The sequence below is a fragment of the Magallana gigas genome, chromosome 9 (assembly GCF_963853765.1).
Source record: "Magallana gigas chromosome 9, xbMagGiga1.1, whole genome shotgun sequence".
In the NCBI taxonomy this organism is placed as follows: domain Eukaryota; kingdom Metazoa; phylum Mollusca; class Bivalvia; order Ostreida; family Ostreidae; genus Magallana; species Magallana gigas.
In genome coordinates this window covers 47551297-47573907 of record NC_088861.1, presented here as the reverse complement: position 1 = coordinate 47573907, position 22611 = coordinate 47551297, and the positions used below count along the sequence as shown (strand labels likewise).

Here is a 22611-nt window from a genome sequence, read left to right as displayed (position 1 = left end):
AAATGAATAATTAAATCTTAAAACCGAATATTCATCGAGCGGGATAACTTACTTACCTGTGCTACGGTAAAATTAAATCGTACGCGGGATGGACACAGTAGCGTAAACAAACAGGTAAGCGATTAGATTTTTGATTTAATTATATTTATGCATAAAAAACAGATAAATAACTTCGATGCACTTATTCAGTAACTGTTTAGTCACATATTTTTATCAAATTATTTTCTTATTACATATAACTGAGTGTAATTCTCATTATTCAAGCGATTCGTTCGGCGATAAATGTAAACACGATCTGAATATAAATAATTCCTTTAGGAAGTTTATATCGTTTATAGTTAAACCACTCGGAGTTATTTTTAAAGTATCAATTCTGAAGCATTTATAGCTAGCTAACATTCATTAATTCGATATGTTCAGGTTAATATCAGACAGAAATATGCGTCCCTGTTATTGGGCATCGAAGAAATTATATTAAACGTGAATCAATGTCTGATTCTTGTATACATGTTTATCTTTTAAAATGCCAAATTAGTCGTTTATAAATTCAAGCTTTTATTTATTTGCAATTTAAATGAAGTAAATACAGAAATCTATTTCTGACGTTGTCAAATGTTGCAACGAATTTTCGCAGTAACTCCGTACTTGGTACGAATTGACAAAGATATAGCGCCGACATTTTAGCGCGCATTAATGTTATGCACCGCGTTCTTGATATAATAATTATTCTTAAATGGTTTAACTTGTAAAACGTATTAATTTGACATTAAAAATACATTGTTTAGCCAATTTTCGTTTCGCAAAATAACTCTGAAATTTATACTCGAATCTGATTGGCTACAGGATAGGATAGGATAGGATAGGATAGAACTTAACTTTTATATTTCTATCATGTATCGTGCATCCTGCATCCTATCCTATCCTATCCTTGTCAACTTTCAGGATAGCAGCACTGTATTACTAGTTCAACTTTATAAACCTGCAGTCAGAATAATGGATACCAATCTGCTATCTTTGATATTGTAGACCTACAATGTATTTCTTTTCAAGAGAAACCTTTTTTTGCAAATCCTCTAACGGTTGAATAACACATCACAAAATGGCTGACCTCTGATTGAAACGACATTTAATTTCGTTTTATTAGAAGGATTTTATCGACAGCCACGTGTAACTTACACTATAGCCGAGTGGATAAAGAGTCGGGCTTGTGATCTGTAAATCCCGAGTTCGAATCCCGCAGGGTCTTTTGTTACTTACTGAATTAAAATTTTTAGATATATAATTTTTTATCCCCAAACTGCACATTGTTTATTTGAGTGAATTTTTCCAGGTGTGTTATTCCACTTTAAGGTTTTTCAACCCTCAGCCTCACCGTATTTTTTTTTCATCATAAAAATGCTATTTGCCCTCCAAACTTTTATCTTTTTGCCCTCCCCCCCCCCCCAACTCCTCCCTCCCCCTTGATGCTACCTGACTGTATTACAGAGTTTTGGCTAATATTGCTCAGGTGAGCAAATGTGGCCTCTGGACATCTTTTGTTTTTAAACAAACTACATTTTTTGATGAATTGTGAGCTGCCTTGGTGTTTAACTTTTTTGTGGGGGATTGGGGGCAGATAGAACCAGTGGTGGGGACACAGTTTCGACGTACATGTATGTGGACTGCCAGGCAAGGAGATGGGGAGGATTGAACTGTAAGAATTGTTTCCACACATTTTATTCAAAATATTGATTCTGTACATACATGTATAGAGGCCATAAGAAGGTAATTTTTTTATGTCGTGGATCTTTCTGTAGAGAATTAAGATATGAACTAAAAAAGTAGACTAAGTTAAACCACATGGTTTTGACACACTCTGTGGAAATAAAAAGTAATATTTTTTTTAAATAATCGGAACGCTTTTCCTCCAACAATTGTTTTTTCCCCTATAAATTTAAACACATGTTGCGAAATAACCAAAAATAGGACTGGACCCCCTTGCAAATATGGATATCTCTCGGACCCCTCTATATATATTTTTTTTAGATCCGCGCATGTCTTTTCGCGCGAGATCTGAGCATCCCAACAAAAACAAAAAGATAACATATTACCTCTTTATATTATCATATAATAATGGATGATGATTTAAAAATTCAAAGAGCTTTATTGAGGATATTTTTTATTCTGTTATGGGTAATGTGTGAAATGTCGGGTACGAATCAGTCTTCACAAGCTTCTTGGCAGTCTAGTAAGGAATCGAAATGGTTCCGTCCGGAAGGGGCGGGGCCGCCGAAAGTCCTTTGGGTGCACCTCCCCAGGGTGGGGCTGTAAGACCAGAAGACGTGTAGACTCAGGTACTGTCCCTCATAGGACGGCTCCAGGCACTCTGTAAGTGGGTCAAATCTAATAAATACTCTCCTTCTGATATGATATATTTTTTACAAATAGTACCACATTGTCAGGTTGTATATTTAATTCGGTAAAATATATTGTATCAGAAAAGACGATGTTTTAGGAACATTACGTATGAATGGCTTCTAAATACAGGCGGTGGAATCATACACGCATGCTTAGTTATAATTAAAACAGTGATATCTTTCGATGAATTTGTCTAAGTTCGATTATTCACGTAGCGACGTTAAAAGTTGGATACGATTTGAGACAAATATGAAACTTTTCTATGACTTATACATGCATACAGGTTTAAATACTTTACTACTTAAGCCATGCAACTGGGTCAAATTTTGTAGTGAAATAGAAAAAAATCACTTAGTAACGCTTCACAAGCGCAGATAGGAAGAAACTCTTGCAAATAAAAGCGTATATCTTTAGGAAATAAAATTTGTAAATTTTTCATATCTTGAGGAATTTAAAAATGTTAATAAAATAAGTAAATTTCTTACCTGGTTTTAAGGCTGTGGCTTCCCTACAGAGAGCGACAGACAGAAGCATGAGTAAAACGATCAACATGATTGGTGGATTTAAAGTTGTACTAAAGTCTCCCTAAAGTACGAAAGTGACCTACAAAGGCAAAATATACTGTAATTATAAATAGTAGTATAACATGCAGGAAACGAATGTTAAACTTGCTACAATACAGTAATATCAATACGTTTAAATCTTACAATCTCATCTGTATAATCTTTTAGTTAATACTTTAATTTTATGAAAACGCGCCGTTATAATTCCTACATTAAAAATCTAACGAATTTTAAACAAACAAATCCAAGAAATAAAACAGTAGAATGCAATCAAATCATGTCGAAATTGGAATTTTTGAAATATTTGTCTGTTTGTAAATCAGAGACACGCGATGATGATGGTTGAAAGAAGTGTTTTCAAATAACTTTTTTAAAAAGTCTAAAATATTTTCAAAAAAAAAACAACAAACCTGATTTCTGTCTCTAAAATTGAGATACACTTAGAGATGTTTACACAACTATACCCACAGTTTGTATGGAATACTGGTCCATGGGCACTTGCAATCGTACATTTATAAAGTTAGATTAACGAACAGCTGTCGCATGACATGTTTCTCTCGATTTCTAAACCGCTGTTGATTAATTTAATTAATCTCAGAATTATTAACTATTCACCTGTGCTACAATGCCGCAATGAACCAGTGTCTATTAGAATGATACATACCTGCTATATCAGCTGGACAGTGTGTTATTGGTTATTTTCTAGTTTTTTAAATCAAAGCCTTTGCTGTGGTTTGAACCCGAGTGCTTACAAATCCAGCACTCTACCGATAATAAAATGCATATGAATATGACCATCCTTAAGTTTGCCTTAAAAAAAGTTTACAAGATGAATGTTACATTAAAAGTTTAAAATCGAAGATTTCTAAACTTATCTATAACAATCAGATTGTTATAGATAAGTTTAGAAATCTTCGATTTTAAACTTTTAATGTAACAGGTTATCGATTTAAAATTTACAAGCTGCTATGAGAACTTAACTTTAATTTTTTCTCTCAAATTAACTATGCAATTTCTTTTGTAACAAAAAAAGGAAATAACCAAAAAAAAAACCCAAAAAACAAACGGAGATGCTTTCATGTAACAAAATGTTAATCCTCTTGACACTAGTCTTTGATTTCCTCTTAAGTTAATCTCCAGGCAAATTAAATAATTGGACAATAGAAGTGTGAAATTATCGTAACAGCTATATGTGTGAATGTTTACTTTTCTGGCATGCCATTACTATTCCTTTGTCAATAAAAAAGCAATGCCTGTCAAAAAAAAAAAATAATAATAATTGTAAGAGGGAATGGTTTTAGATCTGGAAGAGAACGGTTGGGCTAACTGTGCTGGAACCCCGAACGTTAGTGGAGTGTGTGTGATATCGGGCTAGCTGTGCTGGATTTCCGCACGTTAGTGTCGATTTTGAGTACAGAATTATATCGGACTGTCCGTGCTGGAATCTCCGCACGTTATTAAGTTGTTCTCTCGGAATTCCGGGAATCGGTTTTCATTTGAATACCATGTACCGTTATTTCGTCAACTTAAATACAACTTGTTGAACTTTTGTTTCTTTTTGGAGTTTTTTTTATTCAGCGTAAACTTGAGCGAATGTAACGAATTGAGCTTTCCCCTGAATTCACCATATGGATTTTAGGAACTTTTATATTACAATTTACAGTTACAATACAAATCAAATACAAGATACGTTCGTGAAAGTTGGGCAGTATTTTTAGTAGAAAGCCAATTGGCATGCTACCGGGCTAACCGCAACTTCACGGAAAATTCGCGAGAGGAATTTACACTTAAAATTCATTGGTGAAATGAATATGTCCATATCCTAAAAGTTGCCTTAAAAATAGTTTACATCTGCTTAAAGGTAGGCTAAAGACGATCTCTAAGCCACCTTTAAGTCACAACGATGCTTTAAGCTGGCTTAATTGAGGCTTAAAGAATTAAAGATGGCTGCTAGGTCCTTAAGTATATTCAAGTTCTTTATTCCAAGAGACAAATGTCTCATAGGTTATACATATGAACATATACATATTAAATAAACAGTAAGAAAAACAAAGTGTACATAATCAATTTGGATAATTCACATGGAGAGTTCGTTGCTTGTTTGCATAATATAAATATTTACCTAAATTACACAGTTCTTTAGTATTAGAGGTAGATAATAACTGTATAACTTTATAGACACTTGGTTTTCGGGAGTAGTATTTTTTTATATACTTTTCTCTTAAACTACAAAGTGATGGACAAATAAGTAAAAAATGGAACTCATCTTCAATTACATTTAAGTTGCAAGATTCACATTTTCGACAATCACGTGTTAAATTATCATACCTCCCTGTTTCAATCTTTAAGTCATGTGAGGACAACCGTAAGCGTGTAATTAATTTACGATATTTTACATGAATTGGTTTCTTTAGGTAAACTTGTAAACAAAAATGATCAACAACATGTTTATATAATATACATTTTGATGCATTGCTTATATCGTTAACAACTTTTTGTTTAAAGACATCACACATTCTATTAAATATAATATCTAAAATAACAGACTCTTTCATAGTACTTTGATATAAATCGGCTAAGCCTAAGATGGACAATTCTTTCCTAATATTTGAAATCCATATGTCATTATTTTTCACCATGTCTTCGTAGCATGCTTTTAAAATACAGTTTTTACTGTTTCTTAATTTAAACCAGTATTTAAAATTGTTTTGTTTCCTGAAGATCTCTAATGGAAATCTACCTACTTCATAATAAACTGCACTGTTGCAAGTATTTTTTCTGACACCCAAAACCTTCTTACAAAAATTTTTATGGACTTTTTCTACATCTTGACCTTTATGGAATCCCCAAATTTCAGCACCATAACTAAGTACACTTTTTACATAAGTATCAAAAACATTCAATTGAGTTTCAACATTAAAATTCAAATCTTTCACTTTACTAGATATGCTGAACATTGCTTTATTTCCCTGTGCTGCACAGTGCTTTTGTGTAGATAAAAATTTACCATTGTAGTTAAACAACACACCAAGATAGTTAAATTGATTCACTACTTCTACGTATTTGCTATTGTATTCCCATTTTTCATTATCTTTAACACATTTTCCGTTTCTAAAAATTACAATTTTGGTTTTTTGTACATTAACAGATAAGTTCCATTCATCAGTATATCTGTGCAATGTGTTCAGCATATCCTGTAAACCCTCGGGCGATTCTGCCAAAAGGACAGTATCATCAGCATACATAATTAAAAACATATTAATCATTTGTAATTCAATTGATGTACAATTACTATTTATAAAATATCTTTCAAAATCATTAAGGTACATTGAAAAATAATAATGGAGAGAATATTTCACCTTGTAGAACTCCAGCTGAGATTCTAAATGTTTCTGTAAATGTACCTTTATGTTTAACACATGCTCTTACATTTTTATATAGAGACTTAATAATACGTAACAATTTTCCTCCAAAACCCTCCATTTGCAATTTATACCATAGTTTTGATCTATCAATTAAGTCAAAGGCCTTTGTATAATCCACAAAACAACAGTACAATCTTTTTTTGTTTTTTAAAGTTCTACTTATGAGATTCTGTAGTACAAATATGGTATCAATTGTACCTACCCCTGGTTTAAAACCAAACTGAGCATCAGTAATGATATTATATCTCTGGTCCCATTCTAACAATCTAGTATTTATAATACTTGTAAATAGTTTTGCCAAGCAACTAACTAATGTAATACCTCTATAATTGTTTAAATCTTGCATTTCACCTTTTTTAAAAATTGGTACAATACAACATTTTGACCAATTGTCTGGGTAAAAACCAGAGTCGAATATATTATTAAAAAGTCTACACAAAATAGGTATCATAACCTCTTTACATTTCGAAAAAAATTCATTAATTACACCATCTTCAGCATTACTCTTGTTACTTTTCAGTTTCAAAATAGCTTTCTCAACCTCTAATTCTGAAATACACACATCTAACTCTTCATAACATGGTAATATTTCATAATCATGTGTTGTCATAAGTAGTAGTTTTTACATTTTCAAAAAGGTTCTTAAAATGCTCAAAAAACTCTTTGGCACTTACATCACAACTGATTTTTTTATTATTCTTAAATAAACGAAAAAACTGCTTTGGGTTACATTTTCTTAGGTATTCCATTCTGTCTCCCTGATATCGTTCGTAGTTATGCTTAAACTTCTGGACTGTTTTTTTTATAAACCTTTTTCTTTGCACAAAGTACAATTCTATTTACATCCGACTTGCATACATTAAAATAATGCAGTGCACCTCTATAATCACGGTATTTTGATTTACAAATATCATTAAACCAGGGTTTATCAATACAACGTTCTGCATCTATAACTGTATTTGCCAGTCCACCAGTGATAATACAATAGGGCTTCATTATTTTACAGAGTGTCTTACTAAAATTCGCTACACAATTGTCAACATCTTCTTGTGTATATAACTGGTTTTCTACATATGACAAAAATAAATCATAGTGTTCACTTATTGACCACGTAGCTTCTAAATCAGCACCTTCTTTCCATCTAACTGAAGTACATTGATTTATACTCCCGTTCCCTTGTGAAGTGTTTGTACAGCACAAGGCTTTTGATCCCCCATCTATGTAGTTAGTTTTAATACAAAAAGAAACAGGTGCATGATCGGAGAAGCAGTTAAAAATACCTGTTGAAAAATAAGCAATATTGTCAAAATTGTACACATCTGTAAGTAAATAATCTATCGTACTAGTTCCATTGGCGTTATAAAAAGTGATATTACCATTATAGTCATTTTCATTTCTTCCATTAACTATTTTCAATCCTGTAGTTCTACACAAATTAATCAACTTTTTACCAAAGTTGTTAACTCCCCTGTCTGCATTATGTCTACAGTATACATTGACATTATTGTCATAGTCTACAAATGACTGTAAATTCTTTTCTACTGACTTTTCAAGCTTGTCATCAGAAATAAAATCATCCAAAGTTCCACACCGGGCATTAAAGTCCCCTACCACATATATATGACCTTTACGGTGAAAACTACAATAAGATTCTTCTAAATAATCAAAAATATCAACTTTCTCTTTTTTATAAAACACACTACTTTCTGGGGGTATATAACATGCGGCTACAAAAATGGGTGTACCTTGTTTACTTTTATGTTCAAAACGTATCCACACAACAGTACTACAAAATTGGTCTACAATTGATATGTTCATGTCTAACATGTTTTTAATAAATATAACAATGCCACCTCCTTTTCCATTTGTTCTATGAAAACTATAATTATTATATCCATGTAGATCGAAACAATCATCTTGATTTATCCAACATTCTAATAAAATAATTATATCATATTTTATTTTAAGTTCTACAAAGTCTAGATTATCTAGTTTAGTTTTTAGGCCTTTATTAACATTCCATGCGATGATAGATAAATCCTCACTCCTACTCCCGAGCCTGTCCTAGTGACCGGTAGAATGTCCAGTGTACGCGTTGGAGGCGACTGTACTGTACGCGGTCGTTGGATGTGTCGTCTGTCTTTCATGCCGTCCTGCTGTTTCGTTGGATCGTCCTTGGGCTCCTGTCGATCGAGTTATGTGTTGCGCGTGTGTGGCTGCGTGGCGTTGTTGTCTATTATCTGGTGTTCCTGTGTGGTGTTCGTCTCTGCTTTCTGGACCTTTATATAACTTTCCGTTCACATATAGACGATCTTTCACTAGTTTGGTTCTGTATCCTTGACTTAAAGGCCACATAAAAAAGCAATCTTTAAGCAACCCTTAATTAATCTATTTTTAAGGATAACTGAAGGTGCAAACTTCCTCAATCTGTCTTCGAGCCATTTTTGTTCAGAATATAACAGTCTTACATCAATATTTAGCTTTACCCACAAAAATTATATTGTGACAATCTATTAATTTGCGATCAATGGAATACTATAGTACTATATTATTATTTAATCTGTTTTCTACATTTATTTCGATTTTTTTATCTATTTATTTTATTTTGGAATAGTATTTATTCCAAATAAGAACTTTGCCATGGTCTGGGTATAAGACAAACATGATGTATATACACGTGCTTTGTATATTCTGTGTTATTTTTTATGGTTCTCTCAGGTTGAACAAACATAACTTTTAATTGGATTTACACCAACAAAAACACTAAACACAAAAGGCAGCGATATATTAACAAGACCAATGGATTCTTAATGCACATGTATTTTTCTTCATCCGTCTACGAAATCGATCATTATGTCTAAAAATGATTTAACTGAGAAACAGAAAGTGTATCATTTTACTTCATTATCAAATTAAATCATATATCAAAAGTTTTTTTTTGCTTTAATTTTGTCTGAGAATAAGCATTGTATCTAGAATAATGTAGATTTACAAAATTACAGTGTACAAATATGTTTTTGTTTGTGTAAACAAACATTTACAGTAAAACATCAAAATGTGATTGCATGTATTTTATCATTGTTTGATGTTAAATTCATCAGACCGTCAAAAAAGTCTACAATTACTGCTGACATTCACCATACACCATGCACTAATCCCAAAAGGGGAGGGATAAATTTGTTTGCCGGTGGGGGGGGGGGGGTCCGAGGGATAAATTAATTTCCCGGAGTGAGGGGGGGGGGGTGAGGGATAATTTTTATTCCTCTATATCCCTGAATGGCAATTTTTCAAATTGCCAATCTCTTAACCCCTGTCAAATTAAAAATTACCATTAAAATGACATTGTATAATTTTTCTTTAAGGTACAGGTGGTTTAAGCAGATTGGTAACATGTTTTTCCCCTTTTCTCTCTCTGTGACACCCCCCCCCCCCCCCCCCCCCCCCAAGCATATGCTTTTATAATGCAGTTTTACACACTCACATTCTACACGTATAGTTTGCTTCTACACGTACATCAGCATCATAAGTTTCAGCCTTATTTTCTTTTGTACATTTATTAATGAATAAATAGGAACATCTATCCGAACACCGCCACCAGTCATCTGGAACATCCCGGGCTTTTCCCAGTAAAATACCTCCACCAGTCATCTGGAACATCCCGGGCTTTTCCCAGTAAATTACCTCCAGGACGGCTCCCCCATGTATAATATATATAATTATAAATATATATACATACCAATGGTATACCAGTGGTGTGTATATATATATATATATATATATATATATATATATATATATATATATATATATATATATATATATATATATATATATATATATATATATATATATATTAGTATAGCTTATTTCGCGTAAATTGTGAATATTTTAGTGCAGCATACATCAACATAAGATTAAGAAAATAAATGATGAAAAAATAACTCACGAATGTGGGGGTGAATATTGTGTGTTAGTGGGGGGGGGGGGGGGGGGGGAAGCTAAAAAACCCACCCTTTTTGCCATGCAACCATCTGTGGAGGTTGGGAAAGGGATCTGTAACCTTTATATTAGCGGATCACACGAACCAATGTCTAAAGATTCTTTTTTTTTCTTTATCGCTCTCTCTTATCATCCATGATTTACAATGCACAACTTCATATTGCAAAACAATTGTCATATATAGCCATACATACAAGCTATAATAAAACTCAATATAACGAACACGGACATAGCGAATTTACAACACTTCTTGGAAAGTTAATATATAACCGCCACCAGAATATAAATTATGGCTTACTTTAAGAGTATTTGCATTGTTACTTTTTATAGAATTATAAATACAAAGTATGTTCATTGTTATTTGAGTGCGAATTTATGAACAATACGTAGAGATTAAAAAAGAAAATAAATTTCGCCAAATGTTGCTTTTGTTTTAAACCCCCCCCCCCCAAAAAAAAAGACACGTGTACACGTGACTACAGGTGGCGAATTGACACGATCAAGTGAAACACCTGTATCATTGACCTGCTTCATAAGCAGGTATATAAAGTTATAATTAACAGACGTGAAGTTATGGTTTATAATGCTATAAACAAATTCAGAAAGTACAGGCAGGTAGTATCGCGGGGGGGGGGGGGGGGGGACTTTTTGTCGCAGCAAACATTTTTCTTAAATTTACATATAAAAAAGGTAATTTTATTACTATGCCCCACCCCATCCCTTCTTCATTTTGGGGCCATGTAAAAAATAAAGTGAAAATAAAGAAATGAAAATTTAAATTTAATTAAGTTATCGGTAAATACTACGCTTTCCCCCTTCCTCCTCCCCCCCCCCCCCCCCCTCCCCACGGACTTTTTTCATGACTTTTGAAAGTTCCTTTTTTTTTCCTTGTCAAGATTTAATTTTTATGGATGACGCCCCCCCCCCCCCTCCCCTCCATCCACTTTCAAAATACGATGCAACGTCCATGAGATACATTGTGCATGAATTCTCTCTCATTTTTGAATGACTCTACAACAAATGCCAAGGTGTAGGCTTGGATCCATCTTACAGATTTTAGTGGTAGTATTCTTGTTGAATATGAGAATACGCTATATAAATTCTTTCGATACTTCTGACGTCGTGTATTTATTCTTTTTGTTAGAATTTTATTAAGAAAGGCATCGGGATCGGGGTTCCTATGAAACTTTACCATAGACATGAGCAGACGAAGATCTAGACCCAAACTGGTATTTTCTGAAACTCAAAGATATAATACATGGTAACTACGCGTCCTATATTTACGAATAAGAAGGAAATTTGTTTGTTTTTTTGTTTAAAGTCGAGTTCTAGTTGCAATATGTTGAAACTGAAGTGGATGTAGACGTTTTACATCATGGATCATTGTAAATATTGCATATTGTCAGTGATAAACATAAAATGTAGGGGTCAAACGGATTTTATTGAAGAAAATTCAGTTAAACATGCAAGCAAATAGGGCTCCTATGTTTCAATACATATTGTGGTATTACCCCTATAATAGCAGTACGAATAAAAATATATATATCTATATAAAAATATGTAGAGTTTTAATGTTGTATGATTCTAATTCAGACGAAAGACTTCAGAAAGAGATTTACAGTGACATCAAGATATATACCAGCAAGTTTGTAAACATTTTCATATACTATTTTTGGTTTGAACATATTTTATTGTATATATAATATACAAAGGGTTTGAACACAAGTTCTTGCAACTTACTAGGTTCTCACCCAATTATTTTTTATAACTGGATTGATACTTTATTGATGCATAATTAATTTTATACTTTTTACAACATAATATATAATTGAGTATTTAGATGTTTAAATATGATCATGATGATGAATCTGAATGTGTGTAGATTTGTGTCATCATGTAAGATTAAATGTTTTATACACAAATTGTAAAATTCTGTGAAAAGGGGAATAACTCTTCCACATTTATAACATTTAAATATTGTGTATTTTTTATAACCTGTGAAATTAATTAAAAAATATTATGTGAATTGATCGTATGAAATTGAATTAATTTTTGTTGTATATTTACAGGGTGATTTATTTTTAAATCATATACAACAGCGAGCCTGCAGGTGTTCATTATTTATACCAAAGGGCCCCTGTTACACTTGTATACTATAAACTATTTGACTTGTTACATAAATCATGTTTCATGTATAACTTCTTTCTGATTTTTCTCCTTCCATGTAAAATTTTTGAAAGCCTTCCTGAATTGATTTTATATTGTTATTGATCTTCTTAGTTGATTTAAATCTGTGTACTGTGGAATTTTCAGGCATCTAGAAACATTCGATGCAGACACTCAAAGTATGAAAGGAGTTTCCATGGATTCCATGGGAAGGTATGTGTTTGGTAACTCAATCTATTACAAGCCACAATATTTGCATTAGCAAATTCTTCCATTTTATGAACAAACGAAAGAGGAAGAAAAAATTGTCACCTCTGTGTGCATGAACTTTTGTAGCGTAAATAATATTGCATTGAGAGTCAATGCTTTGTCCTAAGCACTGATATTATGAACATAGATAGACAATAATTGCTAAATGATTTTTATGATCCGTCTTGTTTATATTGAAATTCAAGAAATATATATAATCAACTTTAAAAGTTCACCAGGACATGAACTTGGTTGGTACATTATGAAATCTTCTGATAAGTGTTCTGCCTTCAGAGGATTTGATCATGCACAAGATCACAGCTTCATATCCCGGTGAACTTTTAAACATATAGATATCGTGTTCACCTTAATCACACAAGTGACCCATTGCAATCGGTTTTGTACGTCGTCGGCGTTTTGAGTTATGTGTTGTGCGTTAACATTTAAACATTTTCAGCTCGACTTCTTGAAAACTACTCTATAAAGGGTCATCTTGACCAATTTTTTTTTTGGAGCAGGATCCATAGGAGAAGGGAATATATGTTGTAAAGTGATCGATTAACAGATTCAACATGAAACTATATATATCATATAGTGAATATCCACTAATTTTTTCAAAAAATAATACTTTTGGTCATCTAGCAGGCAAATTAAATACATGCTTAGAATGAGCAATGATGTCCCCCAAGTTGTAAAAATCACGACCCATAGGTTAGGGCATTTTGGTTTTTAAGTGAGGCTTTACTGTGTATGAGCGGAAAATATATGTAAGTTATATTAGAATTCATCATTTTGCAGTATTATAAAAATTTTAAAAATGAATTGTTACATATATTTTACAAATAGAGCCGTTTCAACAAGAGCTTGGACTTTGGGCAGTATGTGACAAACTTCAGTATGAATACAATGAACGCAATGACACTTGTCCGACTTCATCCTGTGTTGTGTATTTCAGTTGAAACAGCTAGAGCACATGTCACACAACAGAGCAGGTACAACATATCTGATTCTGACAATCTATTAATATTAATAAGCATCTCTTACCAAAAAGGGAGAGAAGAGGTGGACATCTGACAGCTTGTTTCGATGAACAAAACTATGACAGTAACATCCACACTCTTTCTAAGACGGAACACATAGCTGACACAGTTTGTTTGATAGATTTATTATAACATATGTACATGTAATATACACACTATCTTTACATATAATACACACTCGCACAGTTTGTTTACATATAATACATACACACAGTTTGTTTACATATATTACACACACAGTTTGTTTATATATCAAACACACTCGCACTGTTTACATATAATACACACACACAGTTTATTTACATATAATACACACACACACACAGTTTATTTACATATAATAAACACACACAGTATGTTTACATATAATACACACACACACACACACACTGTTTACATATAATACACACACACAGTTTGTTTACATATAATACATACACACAGTTTGTTTACATATAATACACACACACACAGTTTGTTTACATATAATACACACACACAGTTTGTTTACATATAATTCACACACACAGTTTGTTTACATATAATACACACACAGTTTGTTTACATATAATACACACACACACACACGGTTTGTTTACACCAGATATTGTATTTTCTTCACTTTACCTGTGCTGTACTCAGCCACAAAGAGGTTGTCTCTGGTGTCCACACATAAACCACATGGACCACGTAAATGACAGTTGTCAATGTAGCAGAGGAACTGTCCGTCCTGATCCAGGATGTGGATACGGTGGTTGTTGATGTCTGCTGTCAGGATCCGACCCTGGCTGTCTGTTGTGATGCCCCATGGATAGAATGATTCCTTGGTAGTAGAGGGAGGACCAGTGTAGGTAAATCGGAGTTTCCCGGCCTGATTGACCACCACTACTGCACCAGCGTTCCAGTCTGACACACAGATATCTAGGTTCCTGTTCTCACTGATGTATTTAATGCAATCACCAGATGAATAGAGAAGTTGTCCTTTGTCGTCGTACTGAATACTTTGTTTCTCTGTGGAGCCAGAGTAACACATAACTTTTGATTGTTTATCATCATCACTGTTCATGACAACCAGGAGGTCACCAGAGGAGGTACTACAGACACCGCGAGGTCTCCACCCCTGTAGTCTGATCACTGTCTGTATCTGTGTATTCTTCACTATGTTCACAGTTCTATCACTTCCATCAGTATAAACTAGATCCCCACTCCTTGTCACTGCTATGTCCTCTGGTTCGTTCCCTGACTTGGTTTGGACTGACTTCACTAGTTCCCCCTGCAGGTTGTAGAGACTCATCATCTCATTATTATAACTACACGCCCAGATTTCTTCATCACTGTGACAAGTAACACTGGTTAGATAAATAGGATAGCTATACTGTGTCTGTATGGTGGAGATGATCCGTGGCTCATCAAGCAGTGGTGTGAGAGGAGAGGATCCAGCTTCTGAGGATTCCATGGTGTAGCCATGTTCCTCTGTTGTAATGGAGAATGCTGACAGGGAACCAAATTGTTGGTAAAGTTGTTCTGGGTTAATTTTCTGAGGGGTGAAGTTTGGTAGAGAAACTGTGAGTTTGGGAGGCAATCTTCTGAATTCAGCAATCCTGGATTTGTAGGCAGAGACATGGCTGACATCATTGGAGTCTAGTAACTTCTTCAGATCTGCAATGGTTTGTGTGATTTCAGAAATGGTGCGTGTGATTTCATCTTCCTGTTTGTCTAAGACAGCCAGGTGTTTGGCGTCCATTTCATCAAGATCAGATTTCAGTTTCTGTATAATGGTGTCTATTTCTCTGTGCCAGACTTCTCCATGTTTGTCAATTGCTGTTGTCAATTTCCTAGAGTTTTTATTTAGTTCAGATTTCTGAACTGCAATGTTGGATGCAATCCTCTGGTATTTAGGATAAAGGAAATCTTCTAATTCTTTTAAATCTTTCTGAAAGTCATGTTTGTGGCTCTCTAAACCATTCGCAATGTCAACTACATCATGTGCGTGATGTTTCTTGGAGGAAACACAGAGTGCACAAATAGGAACAACGCATTGTTTACAGTAAAGTTCACAAATCTTTGAGGAATGTTGTGGACATTTAGTAGTAGATCCCCTCTTTTCAATTGGCAGCACTTTGTGTTCTTTGGATTGATCAGAGAGATGTTCCCCCACACAGGCTTTACACAGATGTATGTGACAAAAGTCACAGTACATAGGGGGGCCCGGGGTCTCACAGAGACGACACCGTAACACATCCTGGGCCCAAGTCCTAGGGTCCATGGTCAGACTCCTTTACTAGTTGTTACAAGAGATCCTGAAAAATACAAGAACAAGAAATAAGCACAATGCTCATGATAAGTATAAATTTGTAGACGTTTTGAAAAAGCGTTATATTTGACCTATATATATTAACTTTACATATATAAAAGTGCCCCACCCCCAACTGTTTGGAAATATGTAAAGAAATTGAATGGAATGATGTTTATTTTTAAAACATTTATTTATTTGTCACCAGTCCCCCCCCCCCATCCCGATTAGAACAGCAAAGATTAGCAATTGTTGAAAACTAACTTGTCCAGTACGGTTCCCCTCCCCAAACTTTCAGAATCGATGCTACATGTATTGTCAGTGGCTGCATGACATAATGTACATGACCCAGTTACCTACATTTAAATAAACTTTGACGTAAATTCCTTACATGGAATATTTGTAGCATTGTAGTCCAGAATAAGTGTTGTCTCACATGGTTTATGTCGGTAAATACACACCCTAGTGGCTAGTCCAACATGGCGTATTTTTGCTCGTTCTTCCGGGTCTGTTTTCAAGGTATGACACGTGATTAATGACGTGTTTGGGGGGGGGGGGTGGATCTAGGGTCTGCGCGATGAAGGGCATGAAGCAGGAGAAATCATTAAAGGGGTATCGTTTGTAAATTTGTAAATATTTCGGTTTTTTTACTTCATGTACCATTGATATGATTTGAGAGAAATAAACATTCATTTATTCAACGAGGAAAATTGCCAATAATTGAAAAAATGTGGCGGACACCTACACCCAACCCCCGACATAAAACCCAATTGAACAACAAAGAGCGAACGTTTACCTATAATCGAGCAGAATAAGTTTGTTATCTATGTAAGTTTTCGTTTTTAGCTCACCTGAGCTGAAAGCTCAAGTGAGCTATTCTTATCACTTTTTGTCCGTCGTCCGTCTGCCCGTCCGTCCGTCTGTCCGTCTGTCCGTCTGTCTGTCCGTCTGTAAACTTTTTACATTTTGAACTTCTTCTCTAAAACCGCTTATCCAATTTCAACCAAATTTGGCACAAAGCATCCTTATGGGAGGGCGAATATAAATTGCAGAAATAAAAGTCCGATCTGTATTCAAAGCGGAGAAAACCTTGAAACTGTAGAAAAAGGGGGGTGCATTTTTAAAAATCTTCTTCTCAAGAACTACTGATTCCAATTCAACGTAGTTTAGCATAAATTATCCTTATGGGAAGGAAAACATAAATTGCAAAAATTAAGGTCTAATTCTGTTTCAAATCTGAGTTATTACGAAAATAATAATAAAGGAAAGGCGTGTTTCAATCAGTTTAATAGCCTCGGATTCGGCATCCGGTAAAATGGGTAGACAAGACTTGGCCTGGGCAAAACAAAAGATAAGCAGTTATTAATCTGCCAATCTCATTAAAATTTCAGGATATTTGATGGACCAGTATATTTGTATTTGCTGTAAATATTGCTGCAAAATAATGCGTATTTGGAATTGACGATTGCCGATGTGCCCCGGCTTTTATTTTGCCACGGCCCGGTTTTGCTTACCCATTTTACCAAGACATTCGTATTCCATACTTCTAAAACGAGGTTCTTTGTTTAAAGCAGCCATGACATTATACAAAAAAGGGTCGATCTGACTATGATGAATTTGCTTGTTGTGCAACAGTTCGCGTATGAAGGGAAATTTTTGAAACATGAAAAATATATTGGTGCCGATTTTGTGAAGTAAATTGAGGCTAAATATTTCAATGCGTTGACAGTTTTCACACATGACGTTGATGTTAGCTTGTTCTGATTTTCGTTTCGTTTTCATTATTTATGCTTTGTAACCTGGAAACTGTCGTCTGTATTTCGTGATTTTTACGTATCAAATCAAACAGAGACTTCGGTAAATCAAACAGTTACGTTAACTGTTTACCTGCGCAAATTAAGCAAAATCTAATGTAGGAGTACTGAAATACAATTCATTCTATCGGTAATTCGGCATTATTTTTTGCGTAATGGTAGATTAATGCAATAGGATTTTGTTGAGATGCTCGGCATTTTCTCTAGTTTATTCAGTTTAAATAGAGTTTGATATCGCTTACGGAAATATGTAGGTATATACATGTATATATATGATTCATTTCGAAAAAATAAATTGTGTTCTTTATTTGTTATACATGTAGTGCATGTTTCTTGTGTTTAATTGTTAACAATTTCTATTTACTAACCATTTTTGAGTGTTTGCTTCGAATTATAAGCAAGATACAGAGACTTGCTAACAATTCTATGTTTGTACACAGATCTTAAAAGCTAAAGATTAAATCAAAGTACTGATAGTACTGAAAAGCGCTAACCCAGCTTCTGTATGTATATAACAGATATATGTATATAGCATTTCAGCTTCTGTATACGCACTATATTTCCTCATCACTGCATGACAGTCCCTGCAATGATGTATGTGAGCCCCGTACATTAATTTCACAATAACCCGTAAATTAGATTCACAATAGCCCGTGCAGTTATGTGCATAAACCCCTGAAACTGGTTCCCTAACCAGTTTAAATGATGTATACTTTTGCTTATAGGGGGCGGTTATTCGATGCACCGGAAGTTGAAGTCTAACGACAATAAAGGGCTGAGCTATGCTTAGCGCTTTAAAAAGTAAAAAAATTGTCAATATTTATGACGAAAATTTTCAAAATCTGTTCTTCCAGAAACCAACTTATTGAATTGTAAACTTAACCTTTTTAGCTCACCTGAGAATGGGGCCACAATGGGGGGTCGAAGTTTAGCAAATGAATATATAGAGTAAATCTTTAGAAATCCTCTTCTCAGAAACTAATCGGCCAGGAAAGCTGAAACTTGTGTGGAAGCATCCTCAGGTAGTGTAGATTCAAAGATGTGAAAATCATGACCTCTGGGGATAGGGTGGGGCCACAATGGAGGGTCGAAGTTTAACATATGAATATAAAAAGTAAATCTTTAAAAATCTTCTTCTCAGAAACTAATTGGCCAGGAAAGCTGACACTTGTGTGGATGCATCCTTATGTAGTGAAGATTCAAATTTGTGAAAATCATGACCCCCGGGGGTAGGGTTGGGCCACAATGGGGGATCGAAGTTTAACATAGGAATATATACAGTAAATCTTTAAAAATCTTCTTCTCAGTAACTAATTCGAAGGCAAAGCTGGAACTTGTGTGGAAGCATCTTCAGGTAGTGAAGATTCAAAGTTGTGAAAATCATGACCCCTGGGGGTAGGTTGGGGCCACAATGGGGGATTGAAGTTAAACATATGATTATAAAAAGTAAATCTTTAAAAATCTTCTTCTCAGAAACTAATTAGCCAGGAAAGCTAAAACTTGTGTGGAAGCATCCTCAGTTAGTGTAGATTCAAATTTGTGAAAAGCATGACCCCTGGGGGTAGGTTTGGGCCACAATGGGAGGTCGATGTTTTACATAGGAATAAACAGAGTCATCTTTAAAAATCTTCTTCTCAGAAACTAATCAGCCAGGAAAGCTGGAACTTGTGTGAAAGCATCCTCAGGTAGTGTAGATTCAAAGTTGTGAAAAACATGACCCCCAGGGGTAGGGTGGGGCCACAATGGGGGGGGTCAAAGTTTAACAAAGGAATTTATAGGGTAAATCTTTAAAAATCTTCTCAGAAACTAATCAGCCAGATGATTCTTTATAATTGTTAAGACTTTGGCCCCAGGACAATTCTTTGGCCTCACGAGAAGGTTGAGAGTTTACTGTACGTTTATATCCCATATATAAACTATTGTTAGGGATCTTTTTGAGAACTGCAATACTCAACACATGATATGACTATAAAATCATCCTGTTAGAAAAGGGACTAATGATTATAAACATAAGAATATCCAGGGGAAAATGGATTTTATTTATACAGGATTTACATGAATTATTGTATATTGTCCAGATAGTTTGTATTATGACTCCATTGAGCTGATTTTATCATACCTAGTGTTCCTCAGGTGAGCGATGTGGCCCATGGGCCTCTTGTTTGTCCTCTCCGTATCCTGATAAATTCTTGACAAGCATACATGAGTACATGTACATGTATTAACGAGATACTGTAGTTGACACATTTACCAAATGATACATGGATAATTGCATGGAATATTTGTGCATATGGTACGACAGTATGAAAGTCAACTCTCTTCTCTTTCAAAAATACGCACAAATTCAGTTGCTTTGAGTTCACATATCCTGCGCATAAAAAATCAAGCCGTTACCAGCTACGTATACCCCCCCCCCCTCTTCCCCCGTTTCCAGAAGGAATGTGTTTGAAAACCCCAAAGGATAGTCATACTTGGCTCAAGAATTTTTTCCAAGCGCGTGGGGTGGGGTGTCCAATGAATATTTTTGTTTGACAGGGAAGGGGAGTCCAACACATATTTCATGTGAAGTTGTAAGTATATTAGACCATTATCCAACGAGTTGTGTGATTTCTATCCCCTCGTCAACGCCCAAGATTAGGAAACACACATCTAAGGCGGCTAGATGGTGGTCGCCATTTTAAGACTAAATATACCTCCCTTTGACCAAGAGCTCTGTATAATGATTTTGGAAATGTTCTAATTTTTAATCGTAGAGGTTTGGATTTTTCGTTCCTAAACAACATTTTATGTCCATAAATGTCATAGGCGTCGGAACCGGGGGGGGCTTTTTTTGCAAAGTTATACCAAACCATTAGAAACATAGCATGATAGAGGGTTCAGCCCCCCACTTTTTTAGAAACACACTAGCCCCCCCCCCCCCCCCCCCCACGGATTAGGAATTTCATGATTTAGAAGAAAAAAAATTTAGGGTATAAGTAAGTTTTTTTTCTTTTGGAAGTATAGGTATACCCCCCCACGGATTAGGATTTCCATGATTTTGGGAATTACTTTTTTCTCAATATTTCTGAGGATTAGTCAAGCCCCCCCACTTTCAATTTGCTTCCGACGCCAGTGAATGTCATATTTAAAAGTTTAAGACACATTGGTGGGATATTTGTAGACTACCCAGCTCACATCAACAACAAAAATGTTAACCATAAAAGATTGCATAGAATGAATGAGCTGTCTTTCTTTTCGAAATCAATATCGATTGTTTTGTAATTAAAAAAAAGAAAAATATTCATGGTGGATCAACTCATTCATTTTCAGACGTTATTTTTCCAAAAAATATTGTTTTACTCTCTTCATTGTTTTTAAACACTCTAATAAAGTATTCGCGTTGGTACCAATTTATTTCCCCTAATTTTGATTTGCCTATTGTGACATTAAAATGTTATGGTGTGTACATGGCGTTATTTGTGGTAGATGTATACTTATACACCTCTCATTTGTTTCCACTTAATGTACATGTATAGAAAAAATCACCTCAGGAGTTATAAATGAAAGTGCGAATTCTTATTTATTTTTTTAATGAAGTTTTAGGGCGAAAATTGAAAAACACAACAAACAGTTCATTAATCCCTTAAATTTGTTCTATCAATTTTAATTCCATAATCCTAAACAAAAATAAAATTAGAGAGAAATTCCATAGATTTATTGCTCAGTATACAATGTGTATTGGTCAGTATACCGCAGTAGACGAGCAGAGGCCGCCTACGTGGTTTAAACAAACACTCTTAAACCCTGTGTAATCACTCACCATTCACCGGTAAATTTTCTTGCACTTAAATCACAATAGAAAAAGGCTTTTCAAACTCCCTCAGCTGTTTCACTACACCTTTTATCGCGGCCCCGTGATTTAAGAAATGACATTGTTATTTGATCATGCAGTGGGATATATACCACGATTAAATTTACATTACAAAATCGCTTGGATGTTTTACAGTCAACATTTGAAAAAATGATAAAGTCGGTGTGAAAATGCGCAAGTTTTACAGAAACAACAAGGACAAGTTGATATCTGGAATGTTATCTGGGAGTTTACTGGTCGGGGGTAAGAGAGAGAGAGAGAGAGAGAGAGAGAGAGAGAGAGAGAGAGAGAGAGAGAGAGAGAGACAGACAGACACAGACAGACAGACAGAGAATTTAATTACCATGTCAGAGATCAATATGGTCAAGGGTTAATTGATAAATGTCTCTTAAGTATAAATTTTAATCGTACGAACTCAGAATGGTTATTAGGAATACAAAACAACTGTTTGATCTTCTATCCGTCGAAATGTTATCATTTTTTAAATTAATAATACCCTGATTTATACAAAACATCAAAAACCTTGCGACTCAAGTGACTGTTTATCATCCTGTAATGAAATTTAAAGTACTGAGTTTTAAAACATCATATTCAAATCCGATGCCCTTATTGTTCCGTCAACACGGTTCTGGGAGCGTGCGTTGAGGGGGGGGGGGGGGGGGTCCTAACAAGCACAGAGAGTCTCTAAGCATCTATCACAGTGCGAGATTCACTGTTCATTAATAACTTTATTTTGGACTTTACTTTATAAATTCAACATTTGTTTTGTAGTATTTTCTCGCAGTTTAATTTTATCAAAGTTATATATAAGGAAT

The 22611-nt window shown here is 34.6% G+C and overlaps 2 protein-coding genes and 3 long non-coding RNA genes across 7 annotated transcripts in view; 3 read left to right on the top strand and 2 right to left on the bottom strand.

Moving 5' to 3' along the window:
• Positions 1-22611, top strand: part of LOC105320764 (porimin) — a 129878-nt gene that overhangs the window by 43604 nt on the left and 63663 nt on the right. The window lies entirely within an intron of this gene.
• Positions 2123-3509, bottom strand: LOC117692216 (uncharacterized). Its single transcript, XR_010709015.1, has 3 exons — positions 3371-3509; positions 2883-3000; positions 2123-2365 (listed from the first exon to the last, which is right to left on the bottom strand). It is a non-coding gene; the product is annotated as an uncharacterized lncRNA (long non-coding RNA).
• LOC136271234 (uncharacterized) lies at positions 11437-13699 on the top strand. Its single transcript, XR_010709127.1, has 5 exons — positions 11437-11645; positions 11978-12029; positions 12454-12532; positions 12698-12763; positions 13646-13699. It is a non-coding gene; the product is annotated as an uncharacterized lncRNA (long non-coding RNA).
• LOC136271227 (E3 ubiquitin-protein ligase TRIM71-like) lies at positions 14096-16656 on the bottom strand. Of its 3 annotated transcripts, none has more exons than XM_066070773.1 (2): positions 16594-16651; positions 14096-16139 (listed from the first exon to the last, which is right to left on the bottom strand). In XM_066070773.1, the coding sequence occupies exon 2, from the start codon at positions 16103-16105 to the stop codon at positions 14435-14437; it is 1671 nt and encodes a 556-aa protein (XP_065926845.1). In that variant the 5' UTR covers positions 16106-16139; positions 16594-16651; the 3' UTR covers positions 14096-14434. The 3 variants fall into 3 exon arrangements, with proteins under 3 accessions (XP_065926845.1, XP_065926844.1, XP_065926843.1); XM_066070772.1 differs by having other exon boundaries at positions 14097-16139; positions 16493-16645; XM_066070771.1 differs by having other exon boundaries at positions 14099-16139; positions 16524-16656.
• The window catches only part of LOC136271232 (uncharacterized), a 52191-nt gene continuing 50829 nt past the window's right edge, over positions 21250-22611 (top strand). The window contains exon 1 of the long non-coding RNA XR_010709124.1: positions 21250-22039. This is a non-coding gene — a long non-coding RNA (uncharacterized lncRNA). The remainder of the gene's footprint in view (positions 22040-22611) is intronic.

Coding starts and splice junctions, on each gene's coding strand:
- LOC136271227 (XM_066070771.1), bottom strand. CDS start 16,105: ATGGACCCTAGGACTTGGGCCCAGGATGTGTTACGGTGTCGTCTCTGT.